Consider the following 25,642-nt stretch of genomic DNA (forward strand, 5'->3'; position numbering starts at 1 on the left):
TACTCATTCTCTCACCCTCTCCCTGTACCCCTTCTCCACTCCTCTCCAGTAGCGCCATCCTTTGGCCTAGTTATATGATGAAATCCTTTAAAGTCTTTAAAAACAGAGCCCTTCTCCAGCCTGCTATGTCTGCAGCCATAGCCCTCCCCCTTCCCTTCATAGCCAGGCTCCTTGAAAACATATTCAACCTTCACTGTAATGTATTGATTTCTTCCCCACCTGGGTACATTGAGTCCGTAGTATCTGGCTACTGGAAGGGCCCTTCTTAATCTCATCACTCATTAGTAGCAGAAATATTTTAATCTCCACATTACTATTGTCAACCCTGTTGACAGATTCCTGTTTCTGGAAAATCCCTCTTTTGTCATCCCTAACACGCTTTCTGTTTCTCTTGCTCTCTGATGGGTTCCTCCTTTACTCTTCCTGCACCAGCCCATAGATCAGTGGTTCTTAACCCTGGCTACATATGTGAATCACTTGGGTAAAATCCCAGTGCTCAGATCCTATCCCAGACCCATTAAGTCAGATATCGTCGAATGAGATCTAGCTATCACTACTTTTCAAAGGTTCCCAGTCTATTCCAATGTGCAGCCAATTACTGCCCTAAATGCTAGCTCCCAATGGGTTCCATTTTTGACCTCTTCTTATATTCACTAGGAAAGAATCTATTTCCAGTATTTCAACTACTCCCTAAATGCTAGGGATGCTTCAGTCCTCACCTCCAGCCCATGCCTCTCTCTAAACCTCCCCTGATTAGGACAGCTTCCAGAACTTTATCCAGAATTGAACCCATCATCTTTCCCTCCCACTTACATTCTTTCTTAGAGAATGGCATCTCTATCCACCAGCTTACTCAAGCCCAAAATGTTATGTTACATTTCATTTCTCATTTCTGAAATCCAAAAAATCAATGAGACTTATTCTTACTCCTCCCTCCCCTATGGTCCAGTAAAAACATTTGACATTTGACATCACAGTATTTAGTTTCCGTTTTTGCTCTCTCTCACTAGGCTGAAGACTCCTTGAGGTCAAGGATTGTGGGATTGTGTATTAATTCTTTTTGTATCTTCAGAGCCTGACATATAGCAAATGCTCAATAAATATTTATTAATCAACGTCATCTTGCTTTAATGACTCACAGTGTTCACAGAATCCATTCTAACCAGAAATTGAAATAAGTAAATATTTTTTGGTTTGGGCTTTTTGATAGGGATCTATTAGGATTACTTGCTTCATGGGACCAGGTGTGTCTTTGTGTATTTCCCCATCTGATTAATTAACAACTTGTGTTAGTAGACTTCTATTATTCTTCTCTTTGGGGGGTTGAGGTTAGAACCTGATTTTATTGGAACTACCCTTTAAACCCGTGTACATATCTTTCAATAATCATTCGCTTTTCACTTTTTTATAAAATTGTGTTTACAGTTCACTTTGATTGATAGCCTTGAACTTCATTCATCATCCTAATGCTCTTAATTGTTTTGTCTTTGGGCTTGCTACGAATGAAACTACTCTAATATGGCTCCTTTAAAAATATCCTTGAGAGGCTTTCCAGACAAAACAAAGTCAAAATTGCCGCAACAAATTAAAAATGTAACTAGGATCCAAGATTATGCAAAGCACTTTGAGGAATTAAGGCCATTCCCAGTCCTTTCAATTGCCTTCCTAGGGTAATGACCCAAGCATCCCTACTTCATAATCTTATGGACCAATCATTGGCAACTGAGTGATCAGGTCAGTGAATCTGTGATCTGGTGGACACAGGAGTAGTCAGAGATTCTGTTGGTTTTAACGTGTGTGCGCACCTGTTTGGGTTTCTTTTTCTTTCACTCTGTCACTTACGTGTGAAAGCAAAAATTGTAACTGAGAAATGCTTATGTAGCTGTATGTATTAGCTACCACAGATAAAGAGAGCACATTTACACCAATTTCTATACATAAGAAACAGCTACTTAAGCCAAATAATTAATTAAAATCATGGTCACACTTCTTCTGGTCAAATGTAATCATAGGTTTGACCTAAGAGCTCCTTTGCTTAGTAAAGCTGTTATTGCTTATCAGGAAGACGTAATGTTCTCAGTTTCATGGACATACAAATGATCTATCCAATCTGAGCAAGACACAAGCCTTGGGTAGCGTCTACACAGGTGAAACCACTTCTGGTTCTGGTTTAATCAACAAATATTATCTTTATCGTCAGTCCTACAACATTGGGACATAAAGTTTAGCTAAAGGCGTTTCCTGTTTTGCCCCAGTTCTGTTTGCATGTGATGTACAGTAAAGTTGGTTATGAAGGTATTTTGAATATCATTTTCCTATTACTTTCTATTAAAACAATAATCAATAGACTATAGTAAAACATGTTTAGTGAAAGACTTTATGACAGTGACCTAATCCATAGTTTGTTGAGTGGATAGTTTTGTTTCTCAGAATGGTTGCCTCCAACTAACCATTTGTATACCTTTTGAAACATATTCCTAAGTCTGGGAACCTCATTTTTTTAAAAAAATTACTTATTTATTTGGTTGCACACAGTCTTAGTTGCGGCATGCAGGCTCCTTAGTTGTGGCATGCAAATTCTTAGTTGCAGCATGCATGATCTAGTTCCCTGACCAGGGATCGAATGCGGGCCCCCTGCATTGGGAGTGCAGAGTCTTTTCCACTGGGCCACCAGGGAAGTCCCTGGGAACCTTATTTTTAACTCACTGGCAGCTATGCCTCTTTTCTTCTCAAAACCTACATTTCTATGGACATAAATTATATTCCTCGTAATCTCAACCCACAACCAAGAGCATCCAGAACTTGCATCTTTTTTCTCCTTACTATCTAGATATTTAGAATGTCTAAGACAGTAAGTCTAGAGTAGTATTGTTTTTCTAATGTGTATAATATATAGCTCCTGAAAATTGTCTGGTTTGATATTTCATTTGAAGCTAATATTTGAATATAACATTGGAAGCTTCCATACTTTTACAGCACTAGAAGGACGATTTGACTTTAATAAAATTTAAAGGAACAATTTATGTCTGAAAACAGTAGTTTGAAAGTTAGATAATAATCTAGGTCCCCTCCCCTGCAAATAGGTGATGAGGAATATGGTTGTAATCTTTTAAAATTCAAGACTCAATCAAACTCTGCTAAATAAGTTGCAACTGAAAAGTGTATACTTTTCTGTCAACTTTATTAATTCCACAAATAGAGGATTCATATTTCAGCCTTCCCTATTTGATTTGTAGAGCATTATTTTATGCACATTGTTTACTTCCATATTTTTCAAAAAGCTTTTAATTAGCAGCTCAAAGAGCAGCAAACAAGCCATCGCATTTCTAATAAGGGAGGCATCTTTTCGAAATAGCCCTCACACTGAATCTCCATGGTAATTTGTAGCCAAGACTTTGCTTTTGTTGGGTTTGTTTTTGCTTATTTTCTGGTTTTCTTCCATATGAAAGGGAGCTCAATGAACACTAACGATGGATTAGTCCCTGGGCATGAGTTTGAATTGGAATAAATGCCATTGTTCTTTAGGCCCAGAACTCATGTATGATACTACAAAGCATTGCTCTAGAATCCTGAAGATTCACTCTACTTCCTCATATGCCCATCTATACCTAGGATAAGCTTTCTGATCCATTAGTGCAGCACATTTTTCTCACTGTTAACTGAACTAAAGTTTTTTGGTTTTTTTGTGGTTTTTTTTTTTTTTTTTTTTTGGCTGTATTGGGTCTTCATTGCTGCGCGAGGGCATTTTTCTAGTTGTGGCGTGCAGGCTTTTCACTGTGGTGTCTTCTCTTGTTGCAGAGCACCAGCTCTAGGTGCACAGGCTTCAGTAGTTGTGGCACACAGGCTCAGTAGTTGTGGCTTGCGGGCTCTAGAGCACAGGCTCGGTAGTTGTGGTGCACGGGCTTAGTTGCTCTGCAGCATGTGGGATCTTCCCAGACCAGGGCTTGAACCCGTGTCCCCTGCATTGGCAGGCAGATTCTTAACCACTGCACCACCAGGGAAGTCCCTAAAGTGTGTTTTTAAAATGAGCTATTAATATTTGTTTTGCTAAAATATAGGCATACATGTATATACATATATAATTTATATATGCACTCATGGGTTTAAAATTAAAAGTCAGAAGTCATCTTATAAGCAGGAAGCTATTTACAGCACGAAATGGAAACAATAACTGCAATTATGGCTCTGGCTTCTCACAGAAACTGATGTGTATGAATTTTATCTCCAGCTGTTCATATCCTAAAGTATAAAGCTTTTGAGGATTTGAATGTGGGCTCCAACACATAATTTGTGGCAATTACAAAGAACAAAGATTCATTCAATTACATAGTATCTATCCTTGCAACGTTTTTTATCATCATAAAGTAAAAAGAATCAGTCATCTGGTAAAAAAATATGTGGGTAATTCGAAACAAACCCCTTATAAATGTCTTCAAATTGTTTTGCTTGCAAAGTGTGAATTTTTATCTTATATCCAGCTTTCTTCCCTATTGCACACGCCATATGTGTGTGATGGTGGTGGCATTTGTCTTATGTGAGCTCTCCAAGGGATAAAGGCAATTTTACAGGCATTTTCCTTAAGCATTAAGACAGCTGTACATTTAAGAAACCCTTGGTATGCAATAAATCTTCCTTTATAAATGCTTGGCCAAGTTTTAGGCTACTGTTTGAGATCACACACAAATGTTCCTTAAACTTCTCACCTACTAAGTGAGCATGAAAGCTGGTACCCAAATGAGTAGATACACGTGGCACATCCCTGCAGCATCTCCTGGCTGTGAGCGGGCCACCCTCCCTCTCTGGCTCCCGTAGGCAGCCTCCTGGGCTCCTGGGTCCTCCCCGTCCCTCCCTCAACACCCATGCTGCACTCAGTCTGCTTCTTTTCTATCAGTGAAGTTGGCCAACACCCTGAATGTGATGTGAGGATTTGTGGTACTTATTTTGACAATTTGATAATATTTTTAAAAATCTTTTAATTATGATTAAAAATAATTTTGAGTGAAATATACAGTGAGGAGCATCAATCCGTATACGGTTACTATAGGAGCATCGATCCGTATACGGTTACTATAGGAGCATTGATCGTATACGGTTACTGTAGGAGCATCGATCGTATACGGTTACTGTAGGAGCATCGATCCGTATACGGTTACTGTAGGAGCATCGATCCATATACGGTTACTGTAGGAGCATCGATCGTATACGGTTACTGTAGGAGCATCGATCCGTATATGGTTACTGTAGGAGCATCGATCCGTATACGGTTACTGTAGGAGCATCGATCCGTATACGGTTACTATAGGAGCATCGATCCGTATACAGTTACTATAGGAGCTTCAATCTGTATACAGTTACTATAGTTTTCTACATGTAAGATTAGAACATAGCATTGACAAACTGAAATAAAATTTTTTGGTAAAGACATAGACATGACAGTAAAGCAAAAATAGTTTAAGGTGAAAGAGATCCCGGTGTATAGAAAACTACATGTCGTCTGAATTCCTAACTGAAATTCCTCCTTATCCTAAACCAATACCTGTCAATAGAATATAAATTTGTAAAATCCTTTATGGCTTTTAAAGACTTTTCAAGGTTAGGTACCACATACAAAAAGTGACTAGATGAAACTTTTCATCTCAAAATGTATATATCTCTTTTTCTGAAAAAGGAAGCTCTTCTAGAGAGCATCATTTAAATCTCCTTTCTCCAAAGTTCTTAAATATATGTAAAATATAACATGTATATTTTATTAGGAATTATGCAAAATACTTTCTCATTAGTTTACTTGTCAAATTCTGAATTAGTGACCTGTGTCATTTCAAATGAATGATGATCAACATTCTCTTTGGCTTGCTATTAACGTAAAAATGAACGAGACCATTGATATCAGCTTTGAATAGAAAATACCGAAAGAAATAGATTTCCAATCATAAATTTTACTTAACATCAAGAGTTTAGATTTTTACAGCATGCATATTTACCACTGTGCTTTCTTCATTTTTAGTTTTTTTTAATACTTAGCTACTTCAGTAAAATGTTATTACTAAAAATAATATGTATATATAGAAAGAGAGCAAATGATAAAGCAAATGCAGTAAAATGCTAGGGATCAGGGAATTTGGGTAAAGGGTACATGGGAATTCTTTGTACTGTTCTTGCCCCTTTTCTGTTAGTTTGAAATTATTCCAAGATAAAGAGTGGCAAAATTTCTTTTTTCACTATAATAAACATACTCAGTGCGCCTCGAGTACTGATAACACCCTAAATCCTAGATTTTCAACCTATAAAGCCTTTCTCTTAGAGTGAGTAACTTCTCAATGATTTCTTTCCACGCAGGGAGTATTTTCATGAGTGTGTACACTCATGAGAAGTTGGTGAGTAGGAATTCTTTTACTAAAAGACAGGCGTCAGGGAATAAACGTGTATGTGGCTTCTTCCCCCTTGTAAATGTTCTGTCAACAGAACGTTTATTCATTTATTCATTAAGTTTCACAACACAGGCAGTTTTGGCAGTCTGAAATGTTAGAACCAGAAGAAACCTAAATAGATCATTTATATTTCATAGATACAATTGACTCCCTGTGACTTGCCCAACGTTCCAGGCTGGTTAAACAAAGCCAGGGCCGGAATCTGGGTCTTCTGATACCCATCCAGGATATTCTCACGAACAAACAAATAAGCGAAGTTCAGAAGAAACAAGGAACTTACAAAGTATTCTCTTGTACAGAAGAAAACATGCTCCATCTAGTTGAAGGAAGAAAGAAAGAAGGAAGAAGGGAGAGGGGAAGGAGGGGAGGAAAAAGAGAGAGAGACAGTATTTTCACATGAAAGGCCAAGGAGAATCAACGTAAGTCTGGAAGGAAGGAGACTGGAGAGAACAGTAACACTGAGGCAGGTGGCAGTGGTGACAGAGACTGTGACAGCCAGAGAGCTTAGAGACCACCTAACAGGAAGGATATAGACCTAGGAGATGGAACAACTGAAAAAGAGAATATAGCGAAAGCAAAGAAATCCTAGGATGTAACTTAAAGGTTGGAATGGAAAGGCAGAGAGCATTCTTGCTACGCTCTAAAGGGCAGGAACTCTACCTTTTTCATCTTTATTTCTACCTTCCCCAGTCCCACCTGCCCCTGAATATACACATGGCAGGTGCTCCACAAATGTTCAAGGAATTTCATTATGTAGCATTGTCTGCAACGATCTACACAGAGACGGTGCCACAAACCTAGGCGAACTGCAAATACCATCTGATATAAATCCCATTCATTCTTCTCCCATGACTTGAAGCAGAGAATCATTAAAAAGTGGACTAAACTTATAAAAATAAGAGATAGTGATTTATGACTTGAAACAGCAAACACAGGAGAATAAATATTGAGGATCCTCTAAACCAACTGTTAAAATATTTCCAGATTCTAAAATACCTAAAACTGTGGAGCAGTGTCAGGTAATGGACTTACCTACATGAGAAGGATATGACTTCATTTCCCAGGTGCAAGTTCAGTGTAAGACTTCAGTGTGCCCTGTTACTGCATATACCCATCTTGCATGAAAGAAAATACCATGTAAGCCAAACTCCTTGATTGAAACCTTGATTTCAGGAAGCTCTTTTTGAAACTTCAGACTTAGCCAAAACTACCGGATGGTAGTAAAAACATATTCTCCAACAGTAAAATGATAACGTGGTGCTTTGGGGGGATAGGTAAGACCTGTTTATCCTTTACATGATGATGCAGTCTGCTAGGCTGCCTATATACTGTGTATACTTGAAAGTTCCTAAGAGAATAGATCTTAAATGTTCTCACCAAAAAAAAAGGTAATTATGTGATGGGATGGAGTTGTTAGCTAACTCTACGGTGGTCATCATTTTTCAGTATATAAGTGTATCAAATCAAGACATTGTACACCTAAAACTTACACAGTGTTCTGTGTCGATTCTATTTCAATAAAGCTGGGGGAGGAGAAAGAAGGTAATTTCCCAGGAAAGTCACTCAGAGCTTCATTCATTCATTTGTAATTTATTTAACACACCCAAGTCTCCCTAGAGACAGAGGAAAAGGGTACAGAGGGGAATAAAAGTTCCTGTCCTCATGGAGTTTTCATTCTAATGAGAGAGAGGGAGGATAAGTGAAAATGCTAGAAATACTGTGAAATAATTTAAAGCATGGTGGCTGGGACACGGCAGGGATAGAGAGTGACCAGTGGAGGAATGGGTATTGCTGGATCGACCAGGAGACGGGGAAGGGGCTCTCTGAGGGGGTGAGACCTGAGTGATACGCGTGGAGCCTTTACTGTGTTGGTGATCCTTGCTGAGCAGTCCACGCTTGCATTTTCACCTGCCTTAGGAGCATGTGGAAGCTTGCAGCCCTATCAGTTTATGGTGGCCACCCTCCCACGCTGCTGTGTGAGTCTGAGGACTCAAGGTAGTAATCTCAAATCCCTCCTGGCCCAAAGTATTTAAACTTGTTGTTGAGGCCATAGCTGCGGATGCATCTTCCATAGGCTTTCTTACTGCTATGTCCTTCCACGCCTCACACTCAAAGTTCAATGCAGAACAAGGAGATCTTGTTTCAGGCATGAGGTTTTCTAACACCCACGGCTTCTCACTTCCTTTCTCCTTGATGTATGCTTAAAATGATCCCTTTTTCAAAAGGGAATTGGGGGCATCTCAACAGAGTAGGGATTATATATGTTAAACAGCTCAGCTTTACTGTAGTTAACAACTCTACTCATCTGCTTTAAATGTATTTGTTTAATGTACAGGACATAGAGGACTTTCTGAGTAGTTACATGAGCTACATTTCTCCACATATACTTAAAAACAACTGAACATTTCGAAATCATTACGGCCATAAAAATACATAATATGTTGTTTTAGGCATGATAACTTTACTAAAAGCTAGTGCTTTGTGAATCCTGAGTAACAGCATTTTTTCTCCATTGGTTTGCCTGGAGATACTAACGAGTATCTTAAAGGTCTAAGCCCATTGTTTTCCAAGTTACTCTGCTCTGTATGACCTGCCACCGAAGCACTCCGCGGATTTTGACACAGGCAAATAGAAGTGACAAATGCATTGATTTAGACCATAACCTTGAATGCTTTCCATAGAAAATATACAAAACCTCTTTTGAACTTTGCAGTTGCCATTTAAGCTATGATATGCTGTCAGCATAATGTGTCTGACAGTCACGTAATTCTAGGTCTGTGTACATCTCCCAAGGTTACCTTCAAGTGAAAAAGCTGTGAGACTTCAAACATTGTTTCCATTTTTTGTACTGGGTAAACTGAATGTCTTTCAGGTGATCTAACTTTTAGACCAGGGGGTTCTGCCTCATTTTTACATATTAGATTTTGTTTTATTTAAAAATATACATTTACTTTTTTTCCTGGTGACACTCTTGACTGTGATTTCAATTTTATAAGGCCCCAAAAGCAGAGATTAAAACTTTGGCTTATGAAATGCCCCACCTGCCATTGGCTAAATTCATCCATGAAGATCCCAGAAATAAATTCTCTTTCTCTGAACTCCTGTAGTACATCGTACCTAGCATTTATCTATCCTGTGTTACCTTGCATTTTGGGTATTTATTTACAAAGCTAATCACTCAAATTTTATCTTAAATTCACTGAGGACAGAATTTGTTTTAAACAAACAAAAAAGAATTTGTTTTAAACATCTTTTTATCACCCATCACAGTGCCTTATTATAAGGTGTTCAATGAAAATATTTAATGAATTAAAGAATATATTAAAATGGTAATGGAAGTAGCCTGTAACTTTCGTTTGTGAATGGTGCAGGGCATTCTTCCCCAGTCAGTAATTATTTGATACACTTCCCCAGTAATAGTTGCTTTATCACCTGAGAAAATGGGGGGAACCCTCCATGTAAGCATCACTACAAGTCCGAGTTCAGAGGTCGTCTATGTCCTGTCTTTTACACATTGCAGCACTGGGGGTGAGGGGGACCCAGTATGAAGGCAAAAGTCATAGAAGCAAAGCTACAGCACAATTCTTCTTGTCCTTTTTGTAAAATAGATCATCAGTATCTATGTTGTGCTGGTACCAACATCTTACAGTAATTATTGTTTTTATTTTATGCATTTTATATCATACTCCACCACAAATGATTACTAGTGATTACCAGATATTATTACCTTGTTAGATGGAGATTGTTACTTCTGTTTAGTAGATGAAAAAACAGAAGTTTAAAGAGGAAGAAAATTCCAAAGGACTATATGGCTCGTCAAGTGGCAGAGCCCGGATGGGAACCTACGTGTTCTTGGTTCTCCAGCCATTGGTTGTTCCTGTGACCCACAGCCGTTCACCCCAAACAATGTAAATGTCATCATGACTGAAAAACTATGTTCTTGAGCGATCCAGCATTTCTGAATTTAGATAAAAGGCTTAAATTGGGGGAAGTGTAACCCTAAGATATACCTAATTAATATTCTATCAATTCTGTAGCATGATTTTATTACTGCTCATTAACAACCTAGTCTCCCGCATCTGGAAACCTTGAGATGCCTGTAAGTCTAGTATAGAAGCTAGAAACTTTTTATTACTACCCTGAGTATCGTCAGTGCTAACTTTAATGAACTGGTACTTCTGGGGAGAGAGAAATAAAATGATACCCTCAGTTTAAGGGCAAGGTCGTAGGGAGTAATTTTTTATCATGTGCGTAAAGTAGAATTTTAGGTAGTTGCTGCCAAGTTACATATTGTTCACAAAATTTTAAGTGTTTCTATACATCTCATGTCCCGTTACAGAATGAATACATAAATGAAGATGTGGATGCTAGAGTTATTGAATACGAAGATAACCGGCCTCTCCTAGATATGTTCCTGCAGAAGCCAATGGGTTTACTGTCCCTCCTCGATGAAGAGTGCAGATTTCCCAAGGCCACCGACCAAACTCTTGTAGGTGAGTTTTAAATTCAGTATGTCTACATAGTTTTCATGTAATACGGTCATGTAGTTATGAATGACTTAAAAAAATGTTTTTAAATATCTAGTAGAGTATTGCTGTGACAAAGCCTGCATGTCTAACTTTGGGGAAGAGGCTTTGGATCTAATACCTAGACCAGTGAATGTTTATAATAGGGTGAAATATTTAGTGATGAATTAAACAAGTTTCAGTATTGGACTTCTCCTTATATTATGGTAGAGCCCCAATCATAGGATTTTATGTTAGAAATGACCTTAGTAATTATCCAGCCCAAAACTAGAAATTGGAGGACAGGGCAAAAGGACAGCTCCAGAATTGGAAATGAGATACCTAACAGGGAGGAAATAAATTCATCTGTGATGTTCTCGTCATTTATCTGACTCACTGATTGCCTATTCTCTCCTCTAGTTGGACGATACTAGATGGAAAAGAAAATAACCCCAACGTGGTGGGGAAATCATTTCATACTAGTCCCTTGATTTTGATGTTAAAATGTACCTTCTAGGACATGAAATAACAGAGAACTTGTGCTGGTAAAACTGTTGTAGACATGCCTGTATGATCCTATTGTGTTTCCTATTGTAATCAGTAACAACCTATAGCTCTTCTTATAAAAAAGAGAACCAAAATACCAAATTTCTAGGCTCATGGCTTCACATCCAGCTGTGTTTCACAAAGCTCTCTGGACAATCTCAAGTACTTAGTTTCCTTCCTCTGTACCAGTGGTTCTTAAAATGGGGTCCCCAGGCCAGGAACATCAGTATCCCCTGGGAACTTGCTAGAAATGTTAATTTTTGGATCCCACTCCAGACCTGTTGAGTCAGAAACTCTGGGGGTGGGACCCAGCAGTCTATTTTAACAAACCCTCCAGGTGATTCTGCTGCTTGCTAAGGTTTGAGACCTGCTGACCTAAATCATATTGGAATGGTAAAATTCATGATCTCAAGTTTTGCCTTACCATTTATAATTATATTACAAATCTGCTTGTAATAACTATATAAAATTTTCTGTGTTTGTTCACTGCACATTTTCCATTTTATGGTGAAAGAGATGATTCTGTCAGTTGGTTTTTTGTTTTTTGTTTTTTGTTTTTTTTGCGGTACGTGGACCTCCCACTGCTGTGGCCTCTCCCGTTGCGGAGCACAGGCTCCAGACGCGCAGGCCCAGCGGCCATGGCTCACGGGCCCAGCCGCTCCGCGGCATGTGGGATCCTCCCGGACCGGGGCACGAACCCGTGTCCCCTGCATCGGCAGGCGGACTCTCAACCACTGCGCCACCAGGGAATCCCTCAATCGGTATTTTTTGAGGCCCTCCTACATGCTTGATATTGGAGTTAAATTTTTTTCTACAGAAAAATTTGAAGGTAATCTGAAATCACAGTACTTCTGGAGGCCTAAAAGAATGGAAGTTAGTTTTGGAATTCACCATTATGCAGGAAAGGTAAGAACTCTGAAACATTATAACTGAGTTTCTCTTTAGTCTTTCATTGAATAATAAGGCCACGAAAATTATGGCCCAAAATATTTATAGATGCCTGTAATGATATAAAGAGTACATCTTTCTGATCCTGAGGTGTGGCTTGGCATGTGGTTGGCTGCCAATGGGTACCTATTTTTTTCTTCTTTTAATGATAGCTGAGAACCTTTTGTATAAACTGCCTTCTTCAGACTTGAGTTGCTTCTCTGTCCATGGCAGCCTTTGTCTTTCCTCCTTCCCAACAAGAGAAGGTACCAGGCTGGAGGTACGGCCAGATCCCTGAGCTGATTAATTAGAATTAACTGATGGACTGTCATGCAGTCAGAGGAAGCAGTGTTTATGCATTGGTGGATACACTTCCTACACCAGAGCATACCTCAGATATGCCATCCTACATATGGAAAGAAACCCAGGAGACAGTTTCTTTCCCTTCTGTAGAGAATAACAGGTCTTTCCCTCACAATGATGTTATAAATATTGGAGGACTAAGAAGATATTCAAATCAAGAAGGAATTCATAGACATATACAAACAAAATAAAATACCGCAGAACCCTGAGCGTTCTAGTCTAGTAGAACTTCTGTGTCAGTCAGTAGTCCAGACTTTAGTCATTGAAAACAAAATCTACCTTAAATATCACAGTTATAACCTTTCTCATGATTTTCAGCATGTGATTTTCCAAATAAGCCTACTTTAAAATATTCGTTAAGAATTTCCTATGATCATTTTATCCAGTTCTTTTAAGATTAATTTATTTATTTTTGGCTGCGTTGGGTCTTCGTTGCCGCGCGAGGTCTTTCTCTAGTTGCGGCGAGTGGCGACTACTCTTCGTTGCGATGCGTGGGCTTCTCACTGCGGTGGCTTCTCTTGTTGTGGAGCACAGGCTCTAGGCACACGGGCTTCAGTAGTTGTGGCACGCGGGCTCGGTAGTCGTGGCGCACGGGCTTAGTTGCTCCGCGGCATGTGGGATCTTCCCGGACCAGGTCTCGAACCCGTGTCCCCTGCATTGGCAGGAGGATTCTCAACCACTGCACCGCTAGGGAAACCCTATCCAGTTATTTTTAACAACTGTATTAGTCTTTTGGGCTGCCATAACAAAAATACCACAGGCTGAGTGTCTTAAACAATGGAAATTTATTTCCTCACAGTTCTGGAGGCTAGAAGGCCAAGATCAAGGTACCAGCACATCTGGTGAGGTCTGTCCTGGCCTGCAGACAGCTGCCTCCTCCCAGTGCCTTCATATGGCCTTTTCTCTGTGTACGTAGGAGGGGGAGAAAGAGATCTCTGGTGTATCTTCCTCTTCTTACAAGAACACTAGTCCTGTGGGATTAGAGCCTCACTCTTACAGTAAACTTCATTTAACCTTCATTACCTCCTTAAGGACCTTGCTTCCAAAATACAGTCACATTGGGGATTAGATTTTCCAATGTGGAGGGACACAATTCAGTCCAGAACAACAGCCACATTGGACCATCCTACAAACATCTTTGGGTTGCACTGATCTTTAAAAATCTTAAAATTATTTAGAAGTGCCAGAAACACACACACCCACAGTGTATTTAGACCACACTGCTCCTGAGTTTACTGCAGGTGAACCAGTTATCACAGAAATGAGAACACCTTGGGGGCCCCAACCCTCCAAATAGAGAAGGGAGACCCACGACATTGCCAACATGGTATAATAAATGGGAGGAATCAAACCTCTTTGATTATTTCAACCCAAATACAATCATTATGACACAGATTTTTCTCTGAAAAGATATAATGTAAGCCTGGAGAGGTTCACTTTTCCAACCGAGTTGTAAGGGACTACCTTTGTAAATCCTTGTGTACCTGTCACTTAGCGCTAAGTAAAGCTCTCAATAAATACCTATTGGTGATGATAATGATGCTGCTGATGAGGATGAGGGTGATGACACTGACTGTGACAATGATGATAACATGCTTTATCAACAGGTCATCTATAACGCAAGTGGGTTCTTAGCTAAAAACAGAGACACCCTCCCAACTGATATTGTGCTACTTTTGAGGTCGTCGGAAAACAGCGTAATTCGACAGCTAGTCAGCCACCCTCTAACAAAAACAGGTAAGCCGAGGCAGTTTCCTTCCATTTTTCTTGGTGCGTGAGTTGGTTTTATTTTTACAAAGAAGCTAGGTTTCCATTAAAGAAAAGTTTTGAATTACTCACCAGAAAAGACGGTGGTGTCCTAGCTGCTCACTAAAAGAGTACCGTCACCTTCAGAGAGTTCAGAATTACCTGCTGTGTCAGGAGTGGGCAACATTGGATGAGCCTTTGAGATCCTACAGGTTTAGTGAGTTCTGCCTAATCGATTAAAAAGTTGTGTGCCTTTTTCCAACCAACCATATAATCCTTGCATTTGCTCTTAAGTAGAAAAAAAAATGTAGTTTGGTCTTTTTCTTTATTGGAGTTCAGAATTGTTCTCTGCACTTCATTTTTTATAGTTTGTTGATGTATAACTGACACACAATAAAGAGCATATATTTAGACAGTAAAATATGATGAGTTCTTGACGTACATAGATGAATTTTCTGCATCTATTGAAATTATCATTTGTTTTTGCTTTGTTTTTGCTTTATATCTATAAATATGGTGAGTTACATGGATTGATTTCTGAACGTTTTACTGACTTTTATTCCTGAGAAAGTCTTTTTTAAAAATGTTTATTGAAATATAGTTTTTTTAATATTGGAGTATAGTTGATTAACAATGTTGTGTTGGTTTCAGGTGTACAGCAGAGTGATTCAGGTATACTTATACATGTATCTATTCTTTTTCTAGTTCTTTTCCCATTTAGGTTGTTATAGTATATTGAGCAGAGTTCCCTGTGCTGTACAGTAGGTCCTTGTTGGTTATCTGTTTTAAATATAGCAGTTTGTATATGTCAATCTGAAATAGCTTTAGAGTAGGTTGTATCTTTTAGGAAAATTTTCTATTCAATCTGTGCTGTCAAATTTATTGACATAAATTTGATAATATCTATTTAATCTATGCTGTCAAATTTATTGACATAAATTTGACAATAACCCCTATTATCCTTTGAATGTCTGTAGATCTTGAGGTTATATCAGCTCTCTTATTCCTGATATAGATAATGTATGTTCTCTCTCATTTTATTCTTGATAGATTTTCTAGACGTTTATCAATTTTATTGATATTCTCAAAGAACCAACTTTTAGTTTCATTGATTTTGTCTATTGAATTTTTAGTTTTAATTTTGTTGATTTTTTTTTTTTTTTGCTTTTGTCTTTATTGTTTTCTTCTGTTTCTTTCAGGGTTTATTTTGCCTTCTGATTTCTGAGATGAAAACTTAAGTCATTGATTTAAGAAAATTTCTTCTTTTCTAATATAGGCATTTATAGGGGTTATTTATAAGTATTACATTTAATTTCTAAATATATTGGGATTTCCAGGTATATTTTTGTTATGTACTACTAATTTAATTTTGTATTGCTCAGAAAGCATACTTTGTATGATTTAATTCATTTAACTTTATTGAGACATGTTTTATGGCCCAGAATATGCTCTATCTTGTTTTATGTTTCATTTGCACTTGAAAATAATGTGTATTCTGCTGTTGGTGGGTGGAGTATTCCATAAGTGGCAATTAGGTCAACTTGGTTGATAATATTGGTCAGATCTTCTGTATACTTACAAGTTTTCTCTCTCCTGGTTCTCTCAGTTACTGAGAAAGTAGTTTTGAAATATCTGACTATAATTGTCAATTTATCTATTTTTACTTTCATTTCTATCAGTTTTTGCTTTATGTACTTTAAGGTCTGTTATTGGATGCATAACATCTAGAATTGTTATATCTTCTTGATGAATAGTCCCCTTTATTATTACTAAATAACTCTTTTATGTCTGGTAATATTCTTTGTTCTGAAATCTACTTTGCCTGATATTAATAGGAAGACTCCAACTTTCTTATGATTAGTAGTTAAATGGTGTATCTTTTTATGCTTTTAACTTCAACTTTTTTTGAGTTTATATTTAAAGTGGGTTTTTTGTAGACAGCATATAATTGGGCCTTGCTTTTTTAAATCCAACCTGATAATCTCTGCCTTTTAATTGAGGTGATCAAACAATTTACATTTAATGTGATTAGCGATATGGTTGGGCTTGACACTCTCTTGCTGTTTGTTTCCTATTGGTTACATCTGTTCTCTCCAGGCTTCATTGGGTTCCTCTCCCTGCATTGCAACATAAACCCTCTGGACAGAAAGCTGGAGTAATCATAGGGCTCACCTCATTTGTTTCCTCTCTCTCAGGGATCAGTGTCCTATATTGATGCAAAAATTGTTGCTTCATGCAAAAATTGTTGCTCCTAAACAAATACTCCATGATTCCACTTATATGAGGTACTGAGAGTAGTCAGAATCATAGAGACAGAAAGTAGAATGTTGGTTGTCAAGAGCTGGGATGGGGGGCATGGGGAGTTAGTATTTAATGGGTATAGAATTTCAGTTTTACAAGATGAAAAGGGTTATGAAGATTGATGGTGGTGATGGTTGCACAACGTTATGAATGTATTTAATACCACTGAATTGTATACTTAAAAAGGTTCAGATGCTAAATTTTATGTTATGTCTATTTTACCACAGTAAAAAAATTGGAAAGAAAAAAAAAACTGTTCCATAGACTTCGTATGTCTTTTTAGTTGTTTTAGGTGAGAAGGTAATCCAGTTTGTGTTACTTTATCTTGTTCATAAAAAAAGTCTTCAGTTTTGACTTTAACAATTGTCTACCGTAAATCAACTATACTCCCATAAAAATTTTAAAAAAAGAAAGCCTTTGAATGTTAGAAACAATATAATTGTATTAAAGCTCCAACTTTGGAGCATTTAACACAAACAGATTGATGCGGCTCTCCCTTGTCTCATATTAACTCTAAAAGATGATATATATTATAAATATTCTTAATAAAGTGAATTCACATAAAGATAGCCATCTCTTTTTGTATCTGCCAACAGCATCTACGCATCTAATTTCATGTTTTCACCCTTATAAAATATGCAACCAGGTTCTCAATACTATGCCATGTCTCCTGACTTTCAGCAGAACAGTGTCTAGTTGGCCAGGGAGGAGAGCAGAACTCTATAGTCAAAGGTGTTTCAGTAACTCAACCTCAAAGCTATCAAAGGTGTTTGGGGTTTACATTCAGCTAGATGTGTACACATATAATAATAATAACAATGACAATAGATAACTTTATTTAGAAATTGCAATGTGCTAGTCACTGTACTAAGTACTTTCATTTACTTCTAAAAACAACACTCGGGATTCCCTCGTGGCGCAGTGGTTAAGAATCCGCCTGCCAGTGCAGGGGACACGGGTTCGAGCCCTAGTCCAGGAAGATCCCACATGCTGCAGAGCAACTAAGCCCGTGCAACACAGCTACTGAGCCCGCGTGCCACAACTACTGAAGCCCACACGCCTAGAGCTTGTGCTCCGCAACAAGAGAAGCCACCGCAATGAGAAGCCCACACACCGCAACGAATAGTAGCCCCCGCTCACCGTAACTAGAGAAAGCCCGCGTGCAGCGACAAAGACCCAACGCAGCCAAAAATAAATAAATTAAAAACAACACTCTGAGGAGGAACTGCTTTTACAGATGACACACTGAGACTGGGGAACGTTGAGCTGCTTTCTCAACATTACCCCGCTGAGAAGTCTTAGAATTAGGCTTGAAAGCTCAGGTTCGTTGTTTCTACATTATGCTTCTGCAAGATTCTAAAATAACCATGGCCCTTGGCATGCAAATATGAAATATAGTTCGGCCAGCATTAGGGGGAAATACATAAGAATTGCTGGCAGCTCAAATCTCTAGTTTGTTTTATCACAGGTTCGTTCATCAGGTCAACTATAGATGCAAAGAGGATACATTTCTCTGAAATTAAGATCTACGCTAATTTTAGTTCTTGCTGGTATGCATAAATGAGTTTTTGAAAGGCTCTCACTTTATCTTGTTGTTAAATAATTTTATGGTTAGTGTGTAAATTTTGTTAAAGGGAAATTAGTAATCTTTAAATTCCCTCTAGTTGTTTGATTTTCAGATAGACTTAAAATTTTACTTTATGTTTGCTTAATATTAAGTAATGATGTCTATTAAGCAAAGGGTCTGTCCTAATTCATGTGCTTCTAGCACTTTGTATGTTCATCAGGCTTCCAAGAAATCTCCAAGTCTATGATCACTTTTTCTCCCAATTAAATTATTTTTTTAAAACTTTCCCTGATAATCCTAAAAAAAAAAAAGAAAGAAAGAAAAAGAACAGTAGGCATACTTCCTGACGCTGCCCCTCTGACGGTCATCAGTTACTGTCTCTGTCCACTCAGCTCTGTTCAGCAAGAGTCACATTTCAAGAGGGAACCGTGCCGAATGCAGTTTCAGCCCCGCACAAAAGTCACCCCCCCTCCCAGCACTTTTCCTGGGGTGATGAGGGAAAGGGGATGAGAGCAGAACAGGGCGCTGCCAGCCGCACCCCAGGCAGGGCTCCTTCCTGCACCCTCATCTCTGAGCCAGCCTTCTGCCGCCACAAAAAAAATGTGAGGAATTTGCCAAAATATGTAGCCTCATTGCCTGCAAGAATGAAAGAGAAACAATCTTCCTGAAGTGATACGGAATTCTGGAGATATTTGGAACATTCCTACTAGGATGATAAACTCTTGGCTCGTGGGTTAGTTGGTGTACTGTGCTTGGTGGGAGGTGGGCAACGAGTGAAAGAGAACTGACATTTCCAGGCACCACGGGCTAGACACACCGTCACCTGTCATCAGAATCCTGTGAGGTAGGCGTAATTATCCACGTTTTATGGACTCACACTGTGACTCAGAGACTAAGTCGATGATCCACAATTTAAACACTACGGCTGGTATGCAAACCCAGGTCTTCCTGGCTTCGAAGGACGTAATCTTTCTCACTACACTGTGATTTTCCACAGCCTTGGGTTGTGTACAATTACAGAGCCCTAGCACCAGGCATATATTTCTGAATGTTAGGTTGAAAACGTCCTTTGCCCTCAACCACACTTGATTTGCTTATAACCACTTCATGTGAATTAATGATCCATATGATTTTTAAGGCCCATTGTAAAGCTTACATTTGCACTAAAGAAAGTCTCAGATGCTATTTAGCACACACACACAAAGAAGCAAATTGCTCCCTTTATCCTAATCACCCCATATCTTGTAGCAATTAAACGGAAATCCAGCACTTACCTCTCCTTTTTCTATTCCCTAAGCTGGAGTGTTTTTCTGAATTTAAAATTTGTTATACATTTTCAAGTAATATTATTTTATTTCTAAGTGTCTCAATAACTAGTTAACCAAGCACGTGAGTATGAACATTGCAGGGCCAGCAATGCTTATTTTAACATTGAAGTAAATGGAGGAAATCTTCTACCATTAAGGATTCTAAAAGGTGTATTAATTTTATCTACATTCCCATAGGTAATCTGCCATATTCTAAAACTAAAAACATAATGAACTATCAAATGAGGACTTCAGAAAAATCAATCAACGTGACAAAGGTAAGGAAATGTATTTTTCATGGCAGTTGAGTCTAAGAATCTAACCTTTACAATGGAAGTATTTGTATGATAAGAGTAAACAGCCTTTCCCTTCGTTTTCTCCCTTTGATCTTTCTTTTCTACTTAAACAGATACTTACGTTCATATTACCGCTAGTCACTAAGATAATCATGCATTTCTGATATATTCCTAACTCTTCATTTATAGCTAGTTTTAATGTTACTCTAAGACCAACTAAAAATGTATTAGCTAAGGTCAGAGATACATTCCAGGCAAAACTGATTAAAATCCCAATGAGACTGGCAAAACAATTACCTTAAAATTAAAATTCAACACTTTGTTATTTTATGTGTGTGAAGGCATAGACTAAGGAAAATTCCACGTGCTCCCTGTAGAGCATAAATTACAATAGGTGCTGAACTATCGCTGTCTTTCTGGGTCTTAGGGTGAAACTGGAGAAGCCGCCCGTCACGCCAGAGAGACAACCAACATGAAAACACAAACAGTTGCTTCGTATTTTAGAGTAAGATATTAAATTATGTTGTGTGTGCTTAGGCATGTTATTTATTCTAAATGGGAGTTACAGATTAAAAGTAAGTAACAAATATCAGAGTGCTATTAGCAAAAGAGAATTTGTGTTGTATTTCATTTACTATCTGTTAGATACACGATATGTTACAGTGCATTCTCAAAAACCTATGGGTTGGTTTACTTTGGTATTTTATTGATGAAATTATTGTATACTAGGTCAATCTTAATGGCGGTCTGTAGCTTGGTTACAATTTGTCCATAGAACCAAATACATTTTCACTAGAATAAAGCCTAAAAGGGTTTGAAATTAAGTGGTATGAAAACCATCAGCCCTCCTTCCCACCCCTGAATGATCTTAAGGTGGACAGATGGGACAAGGTTGAGCATCCACCTCCACTCCACGTCTCCCTGTACCTAGACGAGCTGAACACCTCGAAAGAAAAACAGAACTGGTGTAGGCACGGGACAAAGAGAAGGGACACCAGGGAAATACCAGTAACTTGCCAAGGAAGTGAGTCACTGTGTCCTTAGCATAGGACCAAGGTGACCTTTCTTCCTTGGACAAGATAGGAGAGAGATAGGAAAGAAAAGAAGCACTTCATTCTCTCTGTGCCCTGGAGAACAAACTCTAGATGACCCTGCCTTCATTATTGGTTCCAGTTCTTGTTTATCTCTCTGATAAAATCATACTAACCAGCCAATGAAAATGAATAAAGTACCACCTAAAATTTAGAAATTTATTAATATCATGTAATGTGGGAGAAGGGGAGGAAATGGGGTTAAATTTACTACATGTTCAGTGAATAAATCCAGTTCCCTAACAGAGTCATGAAATACTTTTAAAAATAACTGGGTAGCTTTATTAAATATTTCTCAAGTCCTAAGCTCGTAGCAGACAGTGTGTGCTTAACATCTTTGAGTAGCACGTAGTGCATTTATATGCTTAATATCTCGTTTGCTGCTGGTACATCCACCTTACAGCAGGCTGCAGCACAGCTGAAGGACTGAAAGTATTTACGCCAGATTATTTTTGTCTTTAAGTGAGTCATCCAAGACCATTATCATACCACTGTTGTTGACATCAAACAGTGTGTGTATGTTCCAGCCATGCATTCATAAAATCGTTTTACACCTCGGGCTGCAGTGAAAAGGGATAGAAGGCAATTCCGTATAGTATGTACCATATTTTAAGTTATGTTTCACTCTGCAGAGGAGGATGAACATGATGTAATACTCTGCCTTGGTCCCTAAGGAGCACCAGTGCCTAAATTGCAGGGAGCTCTTGCTCAGCATGCCAACAGACACGTCTATCACCTTTCTATCTCTAGTGTCTGGCAGATGTTTGCAATGATGACTCACAGATAAATGTTATGAACAGGGCCCCAAAGTGGCAGACCCCAGCTGTTTGAAGAAGCTCACAGCTGAGTGTCGGTGCCCAAGAGGAAGCTGTGCAAACCCAGTGCTTTGTCAGTTGCCCAATTCCAGGATTTGGTTTGCACTGGCTTTGTAACCCAGGCTTTATATTTCCATCAGTAAAGGAGATTCAGCCATCAACAGCTGTCTATGTTCATACACTCGTTACCTTGCCAACAATCGTAATCCCGGTCTTTGACATACTGGTTGGTTGGGATTTCATTTTAGTTGAACCATGATTATCCTACTGTGTTATACTTGGTTGTCCAGCAATTGGCTGCTGTTTTAATACGGTATTGCTGCAGAAGACGGTTTTCATATCTATGTGGTTAAAATATTTCTAAAATTAGAAAATTATCAAACTAGAGCAGATTAGAATACTTAAGTGGATTTGCTTATTTTTATAACTGTGTCTTACGTAGTAAAATGCATTAACTTCTCAGTCCTTATTTTAAACTAGGAGGTGATACTCAGAGGGATTAAAGTGTTTACTTTCGTACTTTCTACAAAAAAAGAACTAGACAAGGAAATTAATCATATAAGGAGGAAACCAGATTGTGTGCTAAATTTTGTAATTTGGCCAGTTTCCCTGAGAGGATATAATTACTTCCAAACAAGCTATATCAAAAATAATTTCGTCTATTAATTAAAGTTGCCTTAAGAATTCACAGGCAAGGGCTTCCCTGGTGGTGCAGTGGTTGAGAGTCCGCCTGCTGATGCAGGGGACGCGGGTTCGTGCCCCGGTCCGGGAAGATCCCGCATGCCGCGGAGCGGCTGGGCCCGTGAGCCATGGCCGCTGAGCCTGTGCGTCCGGAGCCTGTGCTCCGCAACGGGAGAGGCCGCAGCGGTGAGAGGCCCGCGTACCGGAAAAAAAAAAAAAAAAAAAAAAGAATTCACAGGCAACCTTTTCATAGCTAAGTTCCTAGTTATTGCCTCTACATTTTTATAAGTAAATATGTATTTTTAAAAATATACTATCAAGAAAATATTTATTAACACATATATCCCTCATTGTGAATTACTGTGTAACTCTCAGTTTTCAGATTTTATTCTTATAATTAAAAGAAAGACCTGCGAGCTCATAAGTTTCTGAATGCTACGCTGGGAATTTTATTTTTGTTGCATATTATAGTATTCTCTGATGGATTTGTTATCTAAAATGGTGGTCGGCCAACCTCACTTTGTCCGCTGCATCAAACCAAACAATGAACGTCAGGCAAGAAAATACGACAAAGAGAAAGTCCTGCTCCAGCTTCGCTACACAGGCATTCTGGAAACAGCGAGAATTCGAAGGCAGGGATACTCACATCGGATACTTTTTGCCAACTTTATAAAGCGGTATGTGGACTTCTTTTTAGTTTCCATGTACAGTAAAAATTCTTGAGAAGAATGATAGGAAACAGAAAGAGAATCACGCAGGGGTTCTAGAAAGGAGGCATTTTGTTCACGAAAATGATTGTGTGTCGAAAGAGCAGGTAACTCTTAACTGGGGCTGGAAATTTCTGTTGTCAGCTGAGAGACCCAGGTCAGAGACAGGATGACAGAGGGGCCTGAGATTCTGTTCTGGGGAGCCGGTTCTCATCTTAGCTCTGCCACTTGCTGGGTGACCATGGGCCGGTACCAGTGATCGCCAATGAGGGGAGACTTTGACCCTCAAAAAACATGTTAATGTGTGGAGACATTTTCGGTTGTCACAACTGGTGGGAGGGCAGGGTGCTGACGGCATCTAGTGTGTGGAGACCAGAGATGCTGCTAAACATCCTAAAATGCACAGGACAACCTCCCCGCCCCCAACAATGAATTATGCAGCCTAAGATATTAACAGTGTCAAGGCTGAGAAGCCCTGGCCTCCAGGAAACCTCATTTTCCTCATGACTGCCTGATAGAGTTGTTACGAGGATCGAGTGAGATAGTCTCTAAAGGGGATTTAGAAGACATACAGAAGCAGTTAGGTTTTAGGAGTCCTTCTCAATGTTCGAGATTAATGTAAAATGAATTAAGTTATGTATTAAATGTATATGATCAAGTGACACACTAGTGGTGCTATAGAGGCTCAATATCTTATATATTTAATGTTTGAAATGCCCATGTTTCTGATACTTATCAATTCGATGATTTAGCCATTAAACTTGAAGTTTCAGTTTTCAAAAGTGAAGTCTATTACAATTTTCAGGTAAAGCCTAGCATTTGAGGAAGTCTCCATAGGTAACATTCTCTGCCTTTTTTAAAGAGTGTACAAAGTAATATTAAGAATAAAACAAAGTTCTGTGATTGCACAATGAACTGTGCAATCACCAAAAAACCACAAAACATTGTCTTGTCTGTGTCAAACATTCTTTTACTTGGGGTAACCAAGACCCTTTCTAAATGAAATGAGAATTCTAATTCTTTTTGCATATTTTCAGCAATTCATGGTAATTTTTGATTTTTTTTCTTTAGAGACCTAGGAAAGGAAAGAAAGGTATTCATTTGAACTGCCTTGATAGAAAGAAAACCCTACCACATTTTCATGACAGAGCAAAATTACAAAAATATAGTGACTTTCATATTGGTACCTCTTCTGTAGTAGTTTAAGACAGACTTAAAAACTTCAAGGTTTAGAGTTCAGAAGTACAGCCAACATTTAATCATTGACTTTACTTCTCACAGAGCAGACCCAATTTTATATTCAAAACTTAAGAAATAAAAAATACTGGAATTTCTTATTGGCCAGTAGGTAAATTCTCCATTCTGTACATGAAAGCAGGTAACCCAAACATTCTTGAGTTTCAAATTTCAAATTAAAATTTGACCTTATTATTATACTTTTCATTTTTTAGGAGAAGAGTTCATCTTTAACTTGCTTAACTATCAATATAGGTAACATTAATATATTCTTAATATAAGTACCCTTAAATTTCAGTGACTTTTTTTAATATACAAGGCACTGTGCTAAGTATTGTGGAAGACACTGAGTTTTAAAGCTTGCTTGATCCTCAAGAGTTAACAGTCCAGTTAGGATTCTCAGAGCTGCAGACTTAGAGGTTAATGAACAATGCAGGGTAATAAATACCAAGATCCAAAGGGATGGTACATAGTGTAAGAGTTCAGGGAAGAGAAAGATGACCTCCAAGAAGGCTGATAAGAGAGAATATCAAGAAAGAGTGCTAAACAGGGATCTGATGGTGGGCATAGTTTATGGAGAAGACAGGAAGGGGCTTTCTTGGTGTACAGGTTGGTGTTCCAAAGACTAGAGGGACTTGGATTAGACTGGCTGAGCAGTATGTGTCACTGACGTGACAGACATTATAAAGATGGGATCAGATGGGCAAACCGATCAGGTAAAGTTATAAAGAGAGAGCCTTAAATGCTAGACTAAACTAGTAGTTTCAAAACTATCTACGGTTTTACAATATGGCCCGTAGACGAGCTGAGCTGATTTTCTTGACGATGTTGTACTTGAAGGTAACTTATTTGGAAGGTCAGAGGTGAGAATAAAATTTTAAATATGCTTCCAAGTCCCACGCTATTATAGAATAGCAAATTACTACATGATAAATGAAGAGGGGAAAAAACTAAGCTTATGGAGAACATGTGAATAACTGTTCTGAATCTAGGGAGCTCCAGAAAGAAAAGGCTAAGCCTTTTCTCTGTCACTAATTTGAAAACTGTCATCCGAATTGGCTAGACTCTTAGGAAGGCAGGACAATTTGCAAAGGCCCTGTGGAGGTGCAAATAGGACTAAATAACC

General features: G+C 38.5%; 1 protein-coding gene across 1 annotated transcript in view; it reads left to right on the top strand.

The window, feature by feature from the left end:
• The window catches only part of MYO3A (myosin IIIA), a 184,739-nt gene that overhangs the window by 115,418 nt on the left and 43,679 nt on the right, over window positions 1-25,642 (top strand). The window contains exons 21-26 of the mRNA XM_060164931.1: window positions 10,768-10,921; window positions 12,297-12,385; window positions 14,377-14,506; window positions 19,889-19,968; window positions 20,414-20,491; window positions 23,045-23,250. Coding sequence (XP_060020914.1) covers window positions 10,768-10,921; window positions 12,297-12,385; window positions 14,377-14,506; window positions 19,889-19,968; window positions 20,414-20,491; window positions 23,045-23,250 — 737 coding nt within the window. The remainder of the gene's footprint in view (window positions 1-10,767; window positions 10,922-12,296; window positions 12,386-14,376; window positions 14,507-19,888; window positions 19,969-20,413; window positions 20,492-23,044; window positions 23,251-25,642) is intronic.

This window comes from Lagenorhynchus albirostris, chromosome 1 (assembly GCF_949774975.1).
Source record: "Lagenorhynchus albirostris chromosome 1, mLagAlb1.1, whole genome shotgun sequence".
NCBI lineage: Eukaryota > Metazoa > Chordata > Mammalia > Artiodactyla > Delphinidae > Lagenorhynchus > Lagenorhynchus albirostris.